This window comes from Notechis scutatus, chromosome 1, assembly GCF_049901735.1.
Source record: "Notechis scutatus isolate UNSWTSFEM ecotype Mainland chromosome 1, rNotScu1.2, whole genome shotgun sequence".
Lineage (NCBI taxonomy): Eukaryota > Metazoa > Chordata > Lepidosauria > Squamata > Elapidae > Notechis > Notechis scutatus.
This window is the reverse complement of record NC_142009.1, coordinates 285,919,656-285,933,978: the sequence shown is the minus strand read 5'-3', so window position 1 is coordinate 285,933,978 and position 14,323 is coordinate 285,919,656. Positions and strand designations below refer to the sequence as shown.

Here is a 14,323-nt window from a genome sequence, read left to right as displayed (position 1 = left end):
CCTCCCCAAAATATCAAGAATGATATAAGTTCCACTCTTATTTCTAGCAGTGGTTAATTATCCCTGCATTTCACAGGCAGTTTCTACCACAAGCCTAATTTCTGGGCATTAAATTTACGAAGATAGGTAGATTAAGTATTTTTGTAACAAACCTCATTTCTATATCAGAATAGTTGGGATCCAGAAGGTTTTGTCATCTGTAGCAAAAATTGAACACCCAAGAGCTGATTTCCTTCAAAGCAATTTACTTTTTAAATACATGTCTGACATTGATAATAAATCAAAGGAAATTGAAATTGAAGAAAAATGAAAAAAGCAAAAGAGGAATAGAAGTTCCACCTGTGTTAGATGAGATTTGGATTTAGTTTTGATATAGTGTCAGATCCAATCTTGAATCTAAGCAGCATTTTGGAATGAATCTTTTGGCAAAATGACTTTTGTCATATTCCACTTTGATAAAAACATATATAGTGATGACACAGAAGCTGTGTTCAGACAATTGCAATAAAAAAGCTTTTATTGATAACTCCCTTGTTAGAAAACGCTTCCTTAGCTTCCATTCCAGGCAAAATCCAAAACATTGGTTACGATTTTTCTAAAGCCCTATTAACTCCTAAAATTTTAGATTATAGTTTTTCTACATAGGAACTATAAAATTTTCAGTAAAAGGTCTTTGTTAGAATTAAAGAGCTTTTGGTAAAAATTTGAGGGTCTTCTCTTTATCCGTTCCCATTCTTGGAATTGTTTCTGTAATTATTTTTTGTCTAATTACTGTCTGGTCATAGCTGTTCTAAAAGCTTAGATTTCTGAGCAAATTACTGAATGTGGAAACAAGTAACTTTTACATACATTTTAATAGAATTCCAGTTTGAAAAATGAACCAGGAAGTTTATTTTTTCTTGCTGTGGCTTCACACCTTCACTAAAAGGCAGAAACAGGCCAATTTCTTATAAATTGATTTATACAACATTGGCTGCACATATGCCTTCCTTTCACTTTTAAAAGGGCTAAAAACTTAAATCTTAAATAAACTTAAAGGTCAGTTTGTCACATTTATGGAATGCTGGAACAGACCTTTGATCACTCAAAAGGAATTGGATTGGCACACTATTCTAATCAACTATTCATTTTCTTGTAGCATATGATTCTTTAGAAATCAATCATTTATAAACTTTGCTATTTTTAAAAACAATTTTAAGTGAAACACCCCCCTCCCCCGAATTGGATCTTGACTGACTTTAAGGTATCTGAAATTAGGACATAGGTTTCATCTAAACTTTTCAGAATATGCTTGCATCTGGATGTAACTTATTGTAATACTGGTAGTACAATTCACTTTGAAAGTGTTAGGTATGGTTAAGTTTTCACTTTCAGATTAAATTCTTTTTGGTGAGACAGTGGCAACTTTAAACAACCTTTGAACAATCCTTGGAACAATTATATATTATTTTCATGCATTCAAGAGAAACTATAAATTCTGAAGTTTTTATTTGGACATGGAAAGTACATCAGTAACATTTGATCAAATTGTGATATATGTTTACCCATCCACCCATCTATTCATCCTTTATAGGTTTTATCCCACATTTAATTTTGTCATCAGATTCACAATGTTTAATTTTTCTCTAAAGAATTTGGATCAACAGTATATAAGGAATAAACATGTAACACTTTTAACTAAGAAATCCTTGATTTATTGCACTTTACATGGATATATAGATATATGTATATATACATACAAAAGACAGTTCTTCCATGTTGCTACAAGTAACTTAAAATCAAAATATGACACATTGGAAGTTACAAAAGGCTTCTTGAAATAATAGTTTTACACAAACCAAAATTTACAAATTTGTAACTACACACAAGTTTTTTATTCCACTTTGTTTTCTTAATGCTAAGTTTCATCTTTTAATAGTACGCATTTCCTTTTTCACATGTATTTTTTTCAATAGATACTTGTGTTAGAAGGAATAATAGTAAATTCATGAATCTTATTTCAAGTACCTGAGCTCAAAAGGAATACTGCTGCCCTGGATTAACACACATTTATAAACCCTATTAATTTACAGTGTTTCTTACTTCTTTGTTGTAATCAGTAGATACAGTATTATACAGTCTAGCAAAGTTCAAATTCAAATACTATCATAATTGGAAAAATGTGATCCTCTGTGCAGATAAATTGAGAGATGATTAAGGCATATCTTATTTCCTTACAATCCATCCTCATAAACTGCTATAAAATTTGGCTAGATGATAGAATCACATGTTAAGAGCAAATAATGGATTATAAGAAAAACATCCAATATCAACCATAACACGTAAGCACCATTGACTCTGGGCAACAAAGGGAATCTCAATATTTATAAAGTATGACACAAAGAAATGGGATGATATTGTACCAATTTCACTGTAAAATAATTTGTGACTGGAGCAATAATAAACTTTGATGAGATGGAACATCCAGTAGCTAATTCTAGTTGTCATTACCCAATATGAAATTTTGGAAGAAAAATGGCTTTTTCATCATCATACCCATCCATATTTTAACATTGTTGATAGTACTGATTTATATTACTACCTGGTTTCCACTAGAACCAATCAGACATTAGGCAAAAAAATATGGTCCTTATGTAGAAAAAACATGACCAGGAGCAAAGCTACCAATTCTGTACATTTGTAAAATATTTCTCAAATATATCTTCTTTAAAAGCAAATGAATACTGAAAAACACATTAAAAACATTCTAGTAAAGGCATGGTGATGTTACTTAAAAAGCTATAATTTCTCATTAGATACATTGAAAGGTCTTTAAAAAACTACAGATATAACCATGTTATTCACTCACCAAAAGGCTATTTGTATGTGACAAAACAATGAAAGTATAAAGTTCACTAAAAAAAAATTGTCTATATCCTGTAAAACTTCTATAAAGATATGAAATGTGAGAATTACTAACATTTAATTCTGAAAATGTTTTTGAATTGTTGATAAGCAATTTTTCTAAGCAACATACAGAAATATTTAGTCACCCTCCAGAAAGTTTCCCTTGTTCAATTGTCACACATACTCCTTAAATATCAAATGGAATTTTTAACTTACATTAATTCCACTGGAAAATTAAATTAAAATATTCTAATTAATTCCAACATACAATCAAAGTCTCAGTGGAAATCAATAAACCTCAAAGTAGTTTTTAAACTAAATCTGTCAATTTCTCAAAAATGCCAAGATAAAAACCTCACTTTTCAAATGAAAATGTAAAATAACCATGTTTACATGAAACACCTTCTAGACAACGTCATATATATGACTAGGAGTTCTAGTCCTGCCTTGGGCTGAGTAACCATAGGTCAGTCACTTTTTCTCAGTCCTAGGAACTAGGCGATGGGGGAAACCTGCAAGGATTTGTCCAGATAGCCTCTGAGAATCAAACATGATTGAATGGAAGGGAAAAAAAGTATATTAATAAAATTACCTCCAAGGTACAAGCATAGTACTTGTGGAGTATTCAAAAGTGTGCATAATAACCCATTTTTAAAAAATAAATAAATTACAAAATACCACATACAGGCAATCTTCAACTAGCAGACATTTGTTCAGCAACTCTTCAAAGTTACATTGGTCTTGCACAAATTATGACTGGCCCTTGGAGCTTTGGCCCTCCCAACAATCCTGCACTAACATCATTGCAATCTGAGCACTTGGCAACCTGGTTTACACTTAGTGGGTTGCCAAGCATCCTGCAATCATGTGATCAAAAGTCAACGGGGAAGCTGCAGGGAGGGTTGCAAGTTATTGGAGTGTCATTGCATCACCCCACACCCCTCCCAGACCCCGCGCAACACCTCATGGACCCTTTCCCATTGGACAGCAGCTACTTACTTTCCTGCCACCTTGGGACTTACACTTTCCCTTTGGCTGTGAGAAGCTGCCAGGGAGTTATCTAACAATTGTGGGATTAATTTAATAACCACCAGGACTTCAGGGATTGCCTTTGCTAAGCAATGCAATTGTGCTTTACAGCCACATTGCTTAGCAATGGAAATTCCAGCCCCAATTATTGTCATAAGCTGAGGACTACTTGTAAATCAGTAATATAGTTTCTGTCATTGATCCACAAGCTTTATCTGGTTGGGTAGCCAGAATTTAATTAATTCACACTGAGGAAAGAATCTGAATCAAATGTTATCTCAATCACGCTGAAAAACAAGGCCCACCAAACTGCTTGTTTACAGAGGGGACTGAATTTGTGTAATACTGAAATAGAATCTTCAGAACTAAGTAGATTTCTGAAAGCCAGGAAATAAACGTTCCCTTTCAAACACATTTTTTATTCTTTTAATATAAGAAATTGAAATTTGTGGTTAGAAGCTGTGGGAGTAGAAATATTCCATCCATTCTACTGAAATATTAACTCCATCATGCCTTGAGCGCTTCTTCTACAGATGAATTCAAGTAGTTGTAGTATTCTGTACCTACTGTAAGCTTTATTTCAAATCACTAATATACATGCTTGCCAAGGATGAAACTCTACTAATAAAGTAGTTATCACTATATTCTGATATTTTGCTGAACATTTCAGAATAATGTACACTGTATACTTTTCACCCACACAATTAATTTTCAATAATTGAAATTCAAACAATTTAGAATAGCATGGATAAGCTCTGGAAGTTACTATTGTGCAATTTAATAAGTGATGACAGAAATTACTTTTAAATAATAAACTACTGTGATTAATCTTTCAGCTCAGCACAATCCAACAAAACCAACAGGAAATGTGGCCCAGAAGAAAACAGAAATTTGCTTTTTTCTCCCCCTAGTAAAAGCTCATATCAATTTGAATTAAAACCATTTAAAGGAGTTGGCGTATCCATACATGTGTGTGAAAATGTTATGTGTGTGCATAAATTATTCCATCACCTATTTCATAAGATTTAATACTCTACAACATGGTGTATCTATAATGCATCCAACATAATAGATTTTAGAAAAATGAAATCAAACGCATAATCTTTCTAGTTAAGCACTGAGTAGAGAATGGCAATTCTAACTTTGGTATTTATGAGACATATATAAGGCTAACTCATCTCAGCCATCTTCTAAAGATCTCATTTAAATCAAAGGATATTTGCTTCAATTTGCATAAATGTGAGGATAATTCTTAATAACATCTACATACATTTTCTATAATATGCATAACATGTAGAAGGTAATTTCAGAATGAAACATCCTATTCCAGGTTTGAAATAGCTGCTTTAGTCTAAAACAGATTGAAATTTAGACTTCTCCCAATATAGTCAAGAATGGCAAGGGTAGAACTGTTGTTTCAGGGAAAAAGCACTTCCATGTCCAAACATCTCTAACTGAAATAATGAAACTGAGTTAACAAACACATCTGATGCCAATTATAGCTTTTCTGAATATAGAATTTCTATAATGCAGTTTTTAAAAATCCTTTTATATTCAAAACTATGTATTTTTAAAAAAATTAGAATGATGACAGAACAGAAACAGAGTTATTTGGGCATAATCCCACAAATGTTCAAAGCATTACAAATATTTAAGAGAAGATAACATGAGGTAATATTTAGTTTTCCCCCCATGTTTATAATTAATAGCTAGAATACTTTAAAGGGGTTTGTGTGTGAAATTAACATCTCCTGAATCAGAAATCCACATAAATAAAAATAAATCCACACCTCAAATCTTTACACAAATTCACAATATATAAAAGCTGATATATTAAAATTTGGAAAGGGTTCCTGAATGCATTTGCAGAAGTTTTGATGTGCAACATTTATGTAAAATGGAAAGTATACTACACTATCAAACAACCAAGTTACTTGCTGGTTTGGCCAAAAAACAAAACCCAGAACAAATATAATGTAAAATTGTTTTAAAAGCTTTGTTTGCTCATCACTTTGAAACACTGTTCAAAGCGTAAAGACTGAAACTATGCATTTCCATGATCAAGTTTTAAACCTGCGAGGATGAATATGTCTGTTTTCCAGTAGGCAAGTAGCAACCTTCTTGTGTGCTTCATCATTCAATTTTCAGTATCCACTGTAGTGACTAACATACTCTTGTCTGTAATAGGGCACGTCGGATGGCAATATCCAGAACTTTTTTAAAATTCTCATAAGATTTTGTTATTGGAAGCTGTAAACAGTTAAGGTCTCTTTTTCCAATTGGATATTTTATATGCTGAAACATAACTGAAGGGTCAGGATCAAAGCCAATGGGTGGAATACTGCGGATGCCAGTTGCAAATACTAAGATATCCTCTAGAGTTACAGATGACTCACCACCTACATCAAGAAATATGAAGATTGTTTTGAAAAGGCCATTGTAGTTAATCAAAATATAACATTAGTTAAGAAGTTACAGATGAACTGGAATAACAACATTTTAGGAAATAACAACATTCAGGAAATTGTAACTGCAATATAATGTAAAATAAAAGTGCAAAACCATCCTTTCTCCACCAATAGTGCAATCTGATGTTTCTTATTTTACAGGTACAAATATATTTCAAAAGTTCAAACTTCTAGAAGTAGGCAATATCCCATTTTCTTACCTTCTGTCTCCTGTAAGTAACCCATCCAGAAATCAAGGCATCTGGCCTTATCTGTTCCTGATAAATAGTGAATTGTAAAGAGATCACCAAGAAGTTTTGCTGAAAGTTTCTCAGGTTTGTGACATAATATGCTACAGAATGCATCGGGATTCATTTGTATTTTTTCCAAAACACCAAGTGTTTTCAAACCTTGTCTAAAACTTTTGGGGAAATAGAGGGAGAGATACAAAGAAAAAAACCTCTATGAGTCTTTTGTGCTGTTTCTTAAATAAAAAGAACCTTGTGGACATTCCTCTTAAAGCAAAAACTTACTGGCTGATCTCTATTAGCAACAGGATTTAAAATTATGCTTACAAAAATGATTCCTGTGATTGCTTCAGCTAGAAAGGCAAGCTCGCATATTCTTACTCATAGCTTGTATTTATTCATATTCCAAATCTACTAAAATCTCCTGAAATATATTAGAAAGCTTCATAACCTTTTGCTTGAATAACTTATGATTGTTGAAACAATCTGCAAAGGATTTCCAAGTGTTAAGTTATATCTTTTTTTTAACCTACTCCACATTTTACCAAAACTATTAGTTTTTTTAATACTACTTGATTAAAGAGGAAAAAAAACAATTTGGTGAAAATAACTAAGACATAATGAGCAAACATTTTAATGTACACCCACAGGACATCACATAATATTTTCTTGCAAAACAGTTGAAATGATTCTTAATTAGTTAAAAATTTAAAAATGATAGGAATGATTTCCACAGCAAGCAAACCTTTCAAGTGGTAAAAGAGTTCTTCTGATGACATGGTGATTCAGAATCTCATTCACCAATATATTCTTATCATGTAGTGCTGTTACAGGTTTCAAACATCCAATAGAAGCAAGATAGTCAGAGCAATCACTTATTGCTGATTCTAAGCTGCTCAGTGTTGTGGCAGATTTTATCTATAGAAGAAAACCAAGCGTATTTGCTCCATTAATAAACCATTCAAGCTAATACATCCCCTGGGAACAACTTGTTCCCTTCCTCCCGCCATACCTCCCCAGGTCTGTCACCACCATTATACTCTACTCCATCCCATCTCCCCAGTGGCAATCCCATCCCCAAATGTAGGTCCCCAAATTCTCAAGGCCAAAGATCTCCTCCCACTGTCTTCTACAACCATCCCTTGGAGGGGAAGCAAGGTACCCTGAGGCACTTTAACTTCACTAGTTCTGTGACACAATGATACCCACTAACCATCTCCCACTAGCACTCACAGGGGATCCTGGTCCTGTTGCTCTCACCAATTGGTAGAGAGCTTCATTCATCCCTCAAGTCCTCTTGGTTCTCACCCAGAGAGAAAATAAGTCCTCAGTCTACAGTGGAAAACCAATATGCCAGCAGTCAAGGCACTTAGGCATCAGATGGAAGCGACAATGACATGATCTACAGTTGCTTTCTTCCTACTTGGGGCTACCAGGAGAATAAGCAAAATGATCTCCATAGTACTGTAACATCTCTCTGCCACCCTTATACCTCCAAAGCCTCAGTATCCATCAGTGATAAACAGTGGTACAGGAAGGAGCCATGCCCACAACCACTGTTCACAAGCACAGTTGGTATAACAAGTATGACCAGCAGAACAGAACAAATACAAACCATCCTCCAGTGTGACCTGAATAGGTCCCTGACAAGCAGACTGAGCTGGTGTGAAAAAAAACAAACCCACTGTCATGTTGAAAAAACTGCTGCCAAATTCACAGATGCATCTTGGTAGGCAAGACTAGTACTGCAGAGTGGTTCATCCTGCAATCTGCTCCTTCAGCCTGAACAAGTCCAAAAATAGCCCAAGCAGGTCTATAAGTCTAACTTCCACCTAGGGTAAGTGCCACCTCACTCAAAAACATCCTTCAATACACCACAACACACAATCATGAGGACAGCCCATCTGTGACTCTCTTTCCTCCTTCTTACTGGAAGTTCCTACTGTCTTACAGAGCAATTGCTTACCTTCTTTATTGCCTGCAAAACGTCTTTATCAGCAACATCTTCTACTGTTGGCTTCACATTTTCCGTGCCATAGACAAGGCAGTGAAACAAGGTTTTAGAAAAGAAGCTAGGAGAGGAGCCTCCATGAACCAGAGAAACTGCAATCATTTTTCCTGCTTCATAGTATAAATTATCTTTAAGAGCTGCAAGTACAAATGGTACACTTACTGACTACAACTGATAGAAACTTGTTTTAATATGAGAAAAAAGTTAGACCAAAATCCATTCCATTCCCCATGATTCAGTCAGAACTGAAATTTCTTGGATGAGAATCAAAATGTTTTTAAAGAAAAACCAAAAAAGCCTGGTTGCCTTTTGAAACGCACGTTTGGGACAACCTGGTCCTGGATGATTGAGAATCTACATGGACATTTAGACCAAAAACTAGTATTATTTTTTCTACATCATTAGTTACAATTAGAGTCCTGTAAGGCCAAAAAAAAAAAAAAGGCTCTTTCATTTCTTCTGAGAATTAGATACAAAATACGATTTGTTTTTGAACTTGGACATTCAAGTTTAGAATATGAGAATAGAATCAGCAAGAACAGTATCATTTCTGAAATTTCATTTGTTATATTTATGATTCCTTTTAATGTGTGCCCTTTGCTTATTATATTACACAGTTGACTACTATTCCCTGTTGAGTTAGAAATTCTGTTCTGAATCCTTAAATACCCCATCATTATATTTCATTGAATAAAACCTATATTAGTATTTAGGCATATAGGGCCTAAATTGTAAATGCCGTGTTTCCCTGAAAATAAGACCTAACTTGATTTTTAGACTTGCACCCAATATAAGCCCTACCCCCAAAATAACCCCTAGCCCTAGTTAAGACTCCCACCCACTCCATTGCACCTGGTTGCACGAGGTGGGCTACGGTGCACAGGTAAAAATCAAGCTAGAGCGGGGATGGGGGGGTGGAGCTGCCCCATGGGCCCCATACCCGCTTACCTTAGGACAGTTGCAGCCAGGCCTCCCACACCCTGACACCTGCCTCGCCTTACCGGCCCACTACTTCTGCATCCGCTTGCCATTACTTGCATGCATCACCCCCACTCTCTGTTTTGCGGTCAGAGGCCTTCAGAAAAGGACTTTGCAGCTGAGAAACAAGTTCTGGATTGACCTGTGCTGCACCCCCCACCAGTCTCTGTTTTGCCATCAGAGGCTTTCAGGAATGGCCTCTGCAGCTGAGAAATGAGCTCCGGATTGATGGTGAAAGGACTCTGACAGTGAAATGGAGCCCAGGGGGGCACCACACGTGTCAATCTGCAGCTCGTTTCTCGGCTCAAAGGCCTTTCCTGAAGGCCTCTGACGGTGAAATGAAGGCTGGGGGGGTTGTCATGTGCAAGTGGGACAGCAGCAGCCACACCAGCTCCTGATGGGTGGGGCTCTTGGTGCTATCACCGCGAGGTGAGACAGTGGAAAAGACATCCCCTGAAAATAAGGTCTAATGCTTCTTTCAGAGGCAAAAAATAAAATAAAAATAAGACTGGGTCTTATTTGGGGGGAAACATAATTATTTATAATAGTTATAGTTATTATAAATAATAATGGCAAAACAAGTTCTGTTTGAGCTCTAACTTCTAATTTAATTCCTTCTATTATTGCATACCACCAAATCATTATAAGAAATGTATTTTTAAAGCCTGGAAACTACCCAGGGAAAAATGCTGACTTAGCATGAGCTGAGCTGAGGTCAATAGAGGAAATTGAACTATAAATAAGTAGGCTTGGTTGCTTAATGACTGTTTGAAGTTACAAGACACTCAGAAAAAGATATTTACAACCTCTCCTTGAAGTTATAACTGCCACCCCCCTCCCCATTGATGTAGTAGCTTTTTTGGTGCTTGGCAACCTATTTGCAATTCTGACTGGTTGTTAAGCATCCTGTGTTCATGCACAATTTATTACTATTTGCAATTTTCTCTGTTGGCTTCCCCAGAAAGTCAATAGGGAAGCCAGCAGGGAAGATTACAAGCTGCTGCCACCAGTAGAAGGATTTCCCCTCCCCTCCATGAAGAAGGGAAACTCCTGTCGAGGCTGGGTAAACAATGTTCTTCGGGATGCAAAATTTCCTCCAGCCCAGCACTGGATCTCTCCACTCTTCCCACTTTCCAGAGAAGATCTGAGCTTCTTTCCAATCTTCCTACTATTCAGAAATATTGTGTCCACTGGCTTTCTAGACAGAAATCTAGCAAGCATTACATTTTTGAACAATAAAAAGGCTCAATCCAGCCTTTTTTGCCTTCAAAAACATCCTGAATGCTGGTGCTTTTCTTGCAATTGTTCTGAATGGTATGAAAAGCCTCTTTCTATCATTCAGAAATATCATGTTTGCTAACTTTCTGGGTAGAAAACTAATGAATGCAATGTTTCTGAGGGGTAGAAAGGCCGGAAAAAGCCTTTTTGTTTGATTACTATATTATCTCACAATGTACCAGTAAGCCTCATTTTTGTTTTTATTTGCTGGAATAATTCTTCACCATTCATTAGGTCAGCTTATTCCAGCTAATGAAAAGAAGAAGTGATGCATCGTGAGATAATATTCTAATCAAATCTTCAGAGTTTGAAATAATTTTTAATATGAGCCACACCAATTTCAGAGTATTGGGAATAATTAAAACAATGTGAAACAAGACAGTATTTACCCTGAACTTGACACAAAATAAATTCTACTTGTTTTGTACTTAGCCCAAACTTCTGAAGTAGCCATTTTAAGATATTCTAACGATATTAGAATAAAGGCCTCTACCTCTGCCACCATTATTTATGTCTAAATATAGGTAGCAATCAAAGCTGCGTCCCCTCCTGGTGTAAATTACATGTCAAGCTTACCTTGAGAATCAAAGGACAAATTCTTTGAGTGCTCCCCTTCAAACAATGATGAATTCTGAAGATGAAGCATCAGCAATTGAAAAAAATCTTCCTTTGATGAGCAACAGAGATCCACCTCTATTTTATTCCTGACGTTTATATAGTTTACTTCAATAGCATTAGCAGGATTGAAGTTCCGCTTCTGAAATCCTTTTAGAGCACTACCCCAGATATTTTGTCTGATGATATTCAATCTTGTTGGTTTGGTATTAATCTGTAATCTTAATTCCTTGAGAATTTTGGAGACTTCTCTTTTCTGCATCCCAAGTTGCCTATTTGAATAGCAAAGCATCTATTTAGTACTTCAGCAATAATTCTGATAGTAAGCAAGTATCAGGAGTATTTTGTATAAAATTTATATATGAAATTATTTAATAGCTATAGTAATGGGCTAATTTTAGATAGGGAAACAAAAGGATTATTCTGCACCCCAATCTGAGAGCAGTTTAGACTCATTAAAGAAGCATCTAAAATCACATTTCTATTGAGATAGCAAATGTGGGTTGTGGTATTGGTTGTAACAGAAAGTCTTGAATGGAATTCTGATTAATACTTCTATCAATAGAAGTATAGATCTTTATACCTCTTGAAAATGTGAACTGGAGAGTAATCTTCTTGGAAGAGTATAATCACTTCCAAATATTTGTGGGAGTGAAGTACTTCACTTCTACAACTGAGATCATTGGATTGTAATCCTATCTCGTAATGGAAAATCCTGTCTATCTGCATGCCCATTTAGATTCAAAGCCTATATTACTAATTTTGAAACAGCGTTGCAAAAGCTAAAATTGTATTTATTATTATTTTACAGTACTCAGTATTAGAAGGCAAACTATTTTTTAAAAACCAAACTAGTAGAGCCAGATGAGTCCAACCAAAAGTATTGGGAAAGTGTTGCAAGAGAGAGTGGCATTCAACGAGTGCTTCCATATACCCACTCAGTTTTCCTGGGCCCAATTCTGAGGTATGGTTGGTGGATGCTCTCTCTTAAAATATTGAATAAATTTTTATTTGTCAACTTGGTTGATCTCTCTATGAATGGAAGTAATCTTGGGGGATAAAAAAATTCAACAGCTATTTGAAATATGATCTAAAGAAAAGTTACGCAAAGTACCCAATTACCTATGTTTTTAAAACTCAGTCATTAAATGCAACTCTTTGTTAACTTACATTTTTTTAGAAGACAAATTCCTTACTGAAGGACTGATGAAGGGAGATGGGGATAAAAATCTGTTATTAGAAGAGGGAAGATCTAGTTGTGAACATGGAGTAAAACCATTGGAGCACACCATCTTTGGGGACCTGAAGGGAAAAAGAGCATCCCCAAGAATAATTTAATTTTTACCAAAGTTAGAGATTTGTTTTCACAAATCAAAAGCTGAAAACACACAAGTCCAAGCATATATATATATCATCCCAAACCTACTTTGAAGGCAGTTCTTCATAATCCAAATAGTTCTATTTACAATATATAATGCATCAAAAGCTAGATTGTTTTTTTTAAAGTTAAATGAATTATGCTGGTTTCATAGAAAAGTTTGTTAATATTGCATAAATGTTTACAGATTTTTTTATGCACAAGAGCACATCAGTTGCCAAGAGAGCAGCTTTTCTGATGGTTAAAAAAATCTGCTTTAAAGAATTTCTAAGAGATACATGGAATTCACCATAAAATGCTTGTTTTAACATACATTCTGGTTAGTTATAATTTAGCAAAATACAGATATGCAAGAAAGTAGCTTGAGCACAAATATTTGGAAGCTTTTGATGCAGTACAACTCAAACTGCAGCTGATCTTCTATTATGCTCGACAATTTCCTGAGATACGGTTTTTAGCATTAGTTTCAAATATTTACTATAGATTGTCAGTATGAGTGACATAACAGTATAAAGTAAGAAAATAAAGCATCAATTTGTTATGATTATGTAGGAAATTGAAAAGAAATGAGTATATGAGCCTGAACTCACTGTAGCACATTTCAGCTTATTTATATCATATTCAACTTTGATTAGCATAAGTGCAACCTATGGGCAATATTATTGTTGTTCTTATATTCTTACTTTTATTTTATAGACTTTAAGGCAGGGGTGTCAAACTGGTGGCCCATGGGCCGAATGCGTCATTGCATAGGCCACACCCACCCCAACTCTGTGAATGGGAAAAATGTTGCAAAAGTCACGTGACGGCAACATGACATGGCAAGTTTGACACCCATGCTTTAAGATGACGCATGTTTCTATCTATTTTATTCACAACCACCAACTTGTGAAACACAATTGTTGGGCTGACAGCCAGTCATACAGCTGGTTGCTATAACTAGGACAGGACTAGAGAACCTCATGATCTCCTAGTTTTTAGTCCAGCACCTTAACTACTATACCAAACTGGCTCTCTATAAAACTTTTTCACATGCTTGTGAGAAGACTGAAATCACATGCCTGATATGGATGCCAAGGTGGGATCCTGGAGACTGTCTAGGGCATTTGGGTGATGGATCTTCCATCAAATTGTCTCCGTCTGCTTTTTCTGGCAAACTCAAAGAACGCTTTCGCCATTTCTGAGCACTTCCTATATAACAAAGTAATCAAATGTGATTTTTTTTTCATAAGTATTAAAAGCTTTCAGTTAATTCAAGCTTTATGAGCAGTGGGTTCTTACCATTTGATTTGGCAAGGATGGTCCTACATTCAATGCATTCCCAGTTTAGCTCCAAGCTTGTTAGTGAGGAACATGCCAAATGAGTTCCACTAGAACCACAATATTGACAGCGTTTTATTTCCCATTTGCTAAAAGGAAGGGAAAATGTATTATTAATTATAACAATAACTTT

General features: G+C 35.3%; 1 protein-coding gene across 1 annotated transcript in view; it reads right to left on the bottom strand.

The window, feature by feature from the left end:
• Positions 1 to 5,505: 5,505 nt before the first annotated feature.
• G2E3 (G2/M-phase specific E3 ubiquitin protein ligase) overlaps positions 5,506 to 14,323 on the bottom strand; it is a 40,249-nt gene continuing 31,431 nt past the window's right edge. Inside the window, exons 9-16 of the mRNA XM_087951780.1 lie at positions 14,152 to 14,279; positions 13,932 to 14,061; positions 12,663 to 12,794; positions 11,454 to 11,764; positions 8,577 to 8,758; positions 7,356 to 7,528; positions 6,584 to 6,783; positions 5,506 to 6,314 (exon numbers count right to left, since the gene is read on the bottom strand). Coding sequence (XP_087807906.1) covers positions 6,079 to 6,314; positions 6,584 to 6,783; positions 7,356 to 7,528; positions 8,577 to 8,758; positions 11,454 to 11,764; positions 12,663 to 12,794; positions 13,932 to 14,061; positions 14,152 to 14,279 — 1,492 coding nt within the window. The 3' untranslated portion in view covers positions 5,506 to 6,078. The remainder of the gene's footprint in view (positions 6,315 to 6,583; positions 6,784 to 7,355; positions 7,529 to 8,576; positions 8,759 to 11,453; positions 11,765 to 12,662; positions 12,795 to 13,931; positions 14,062 to 14,151; positions 14,280 to 14,323) is intronic.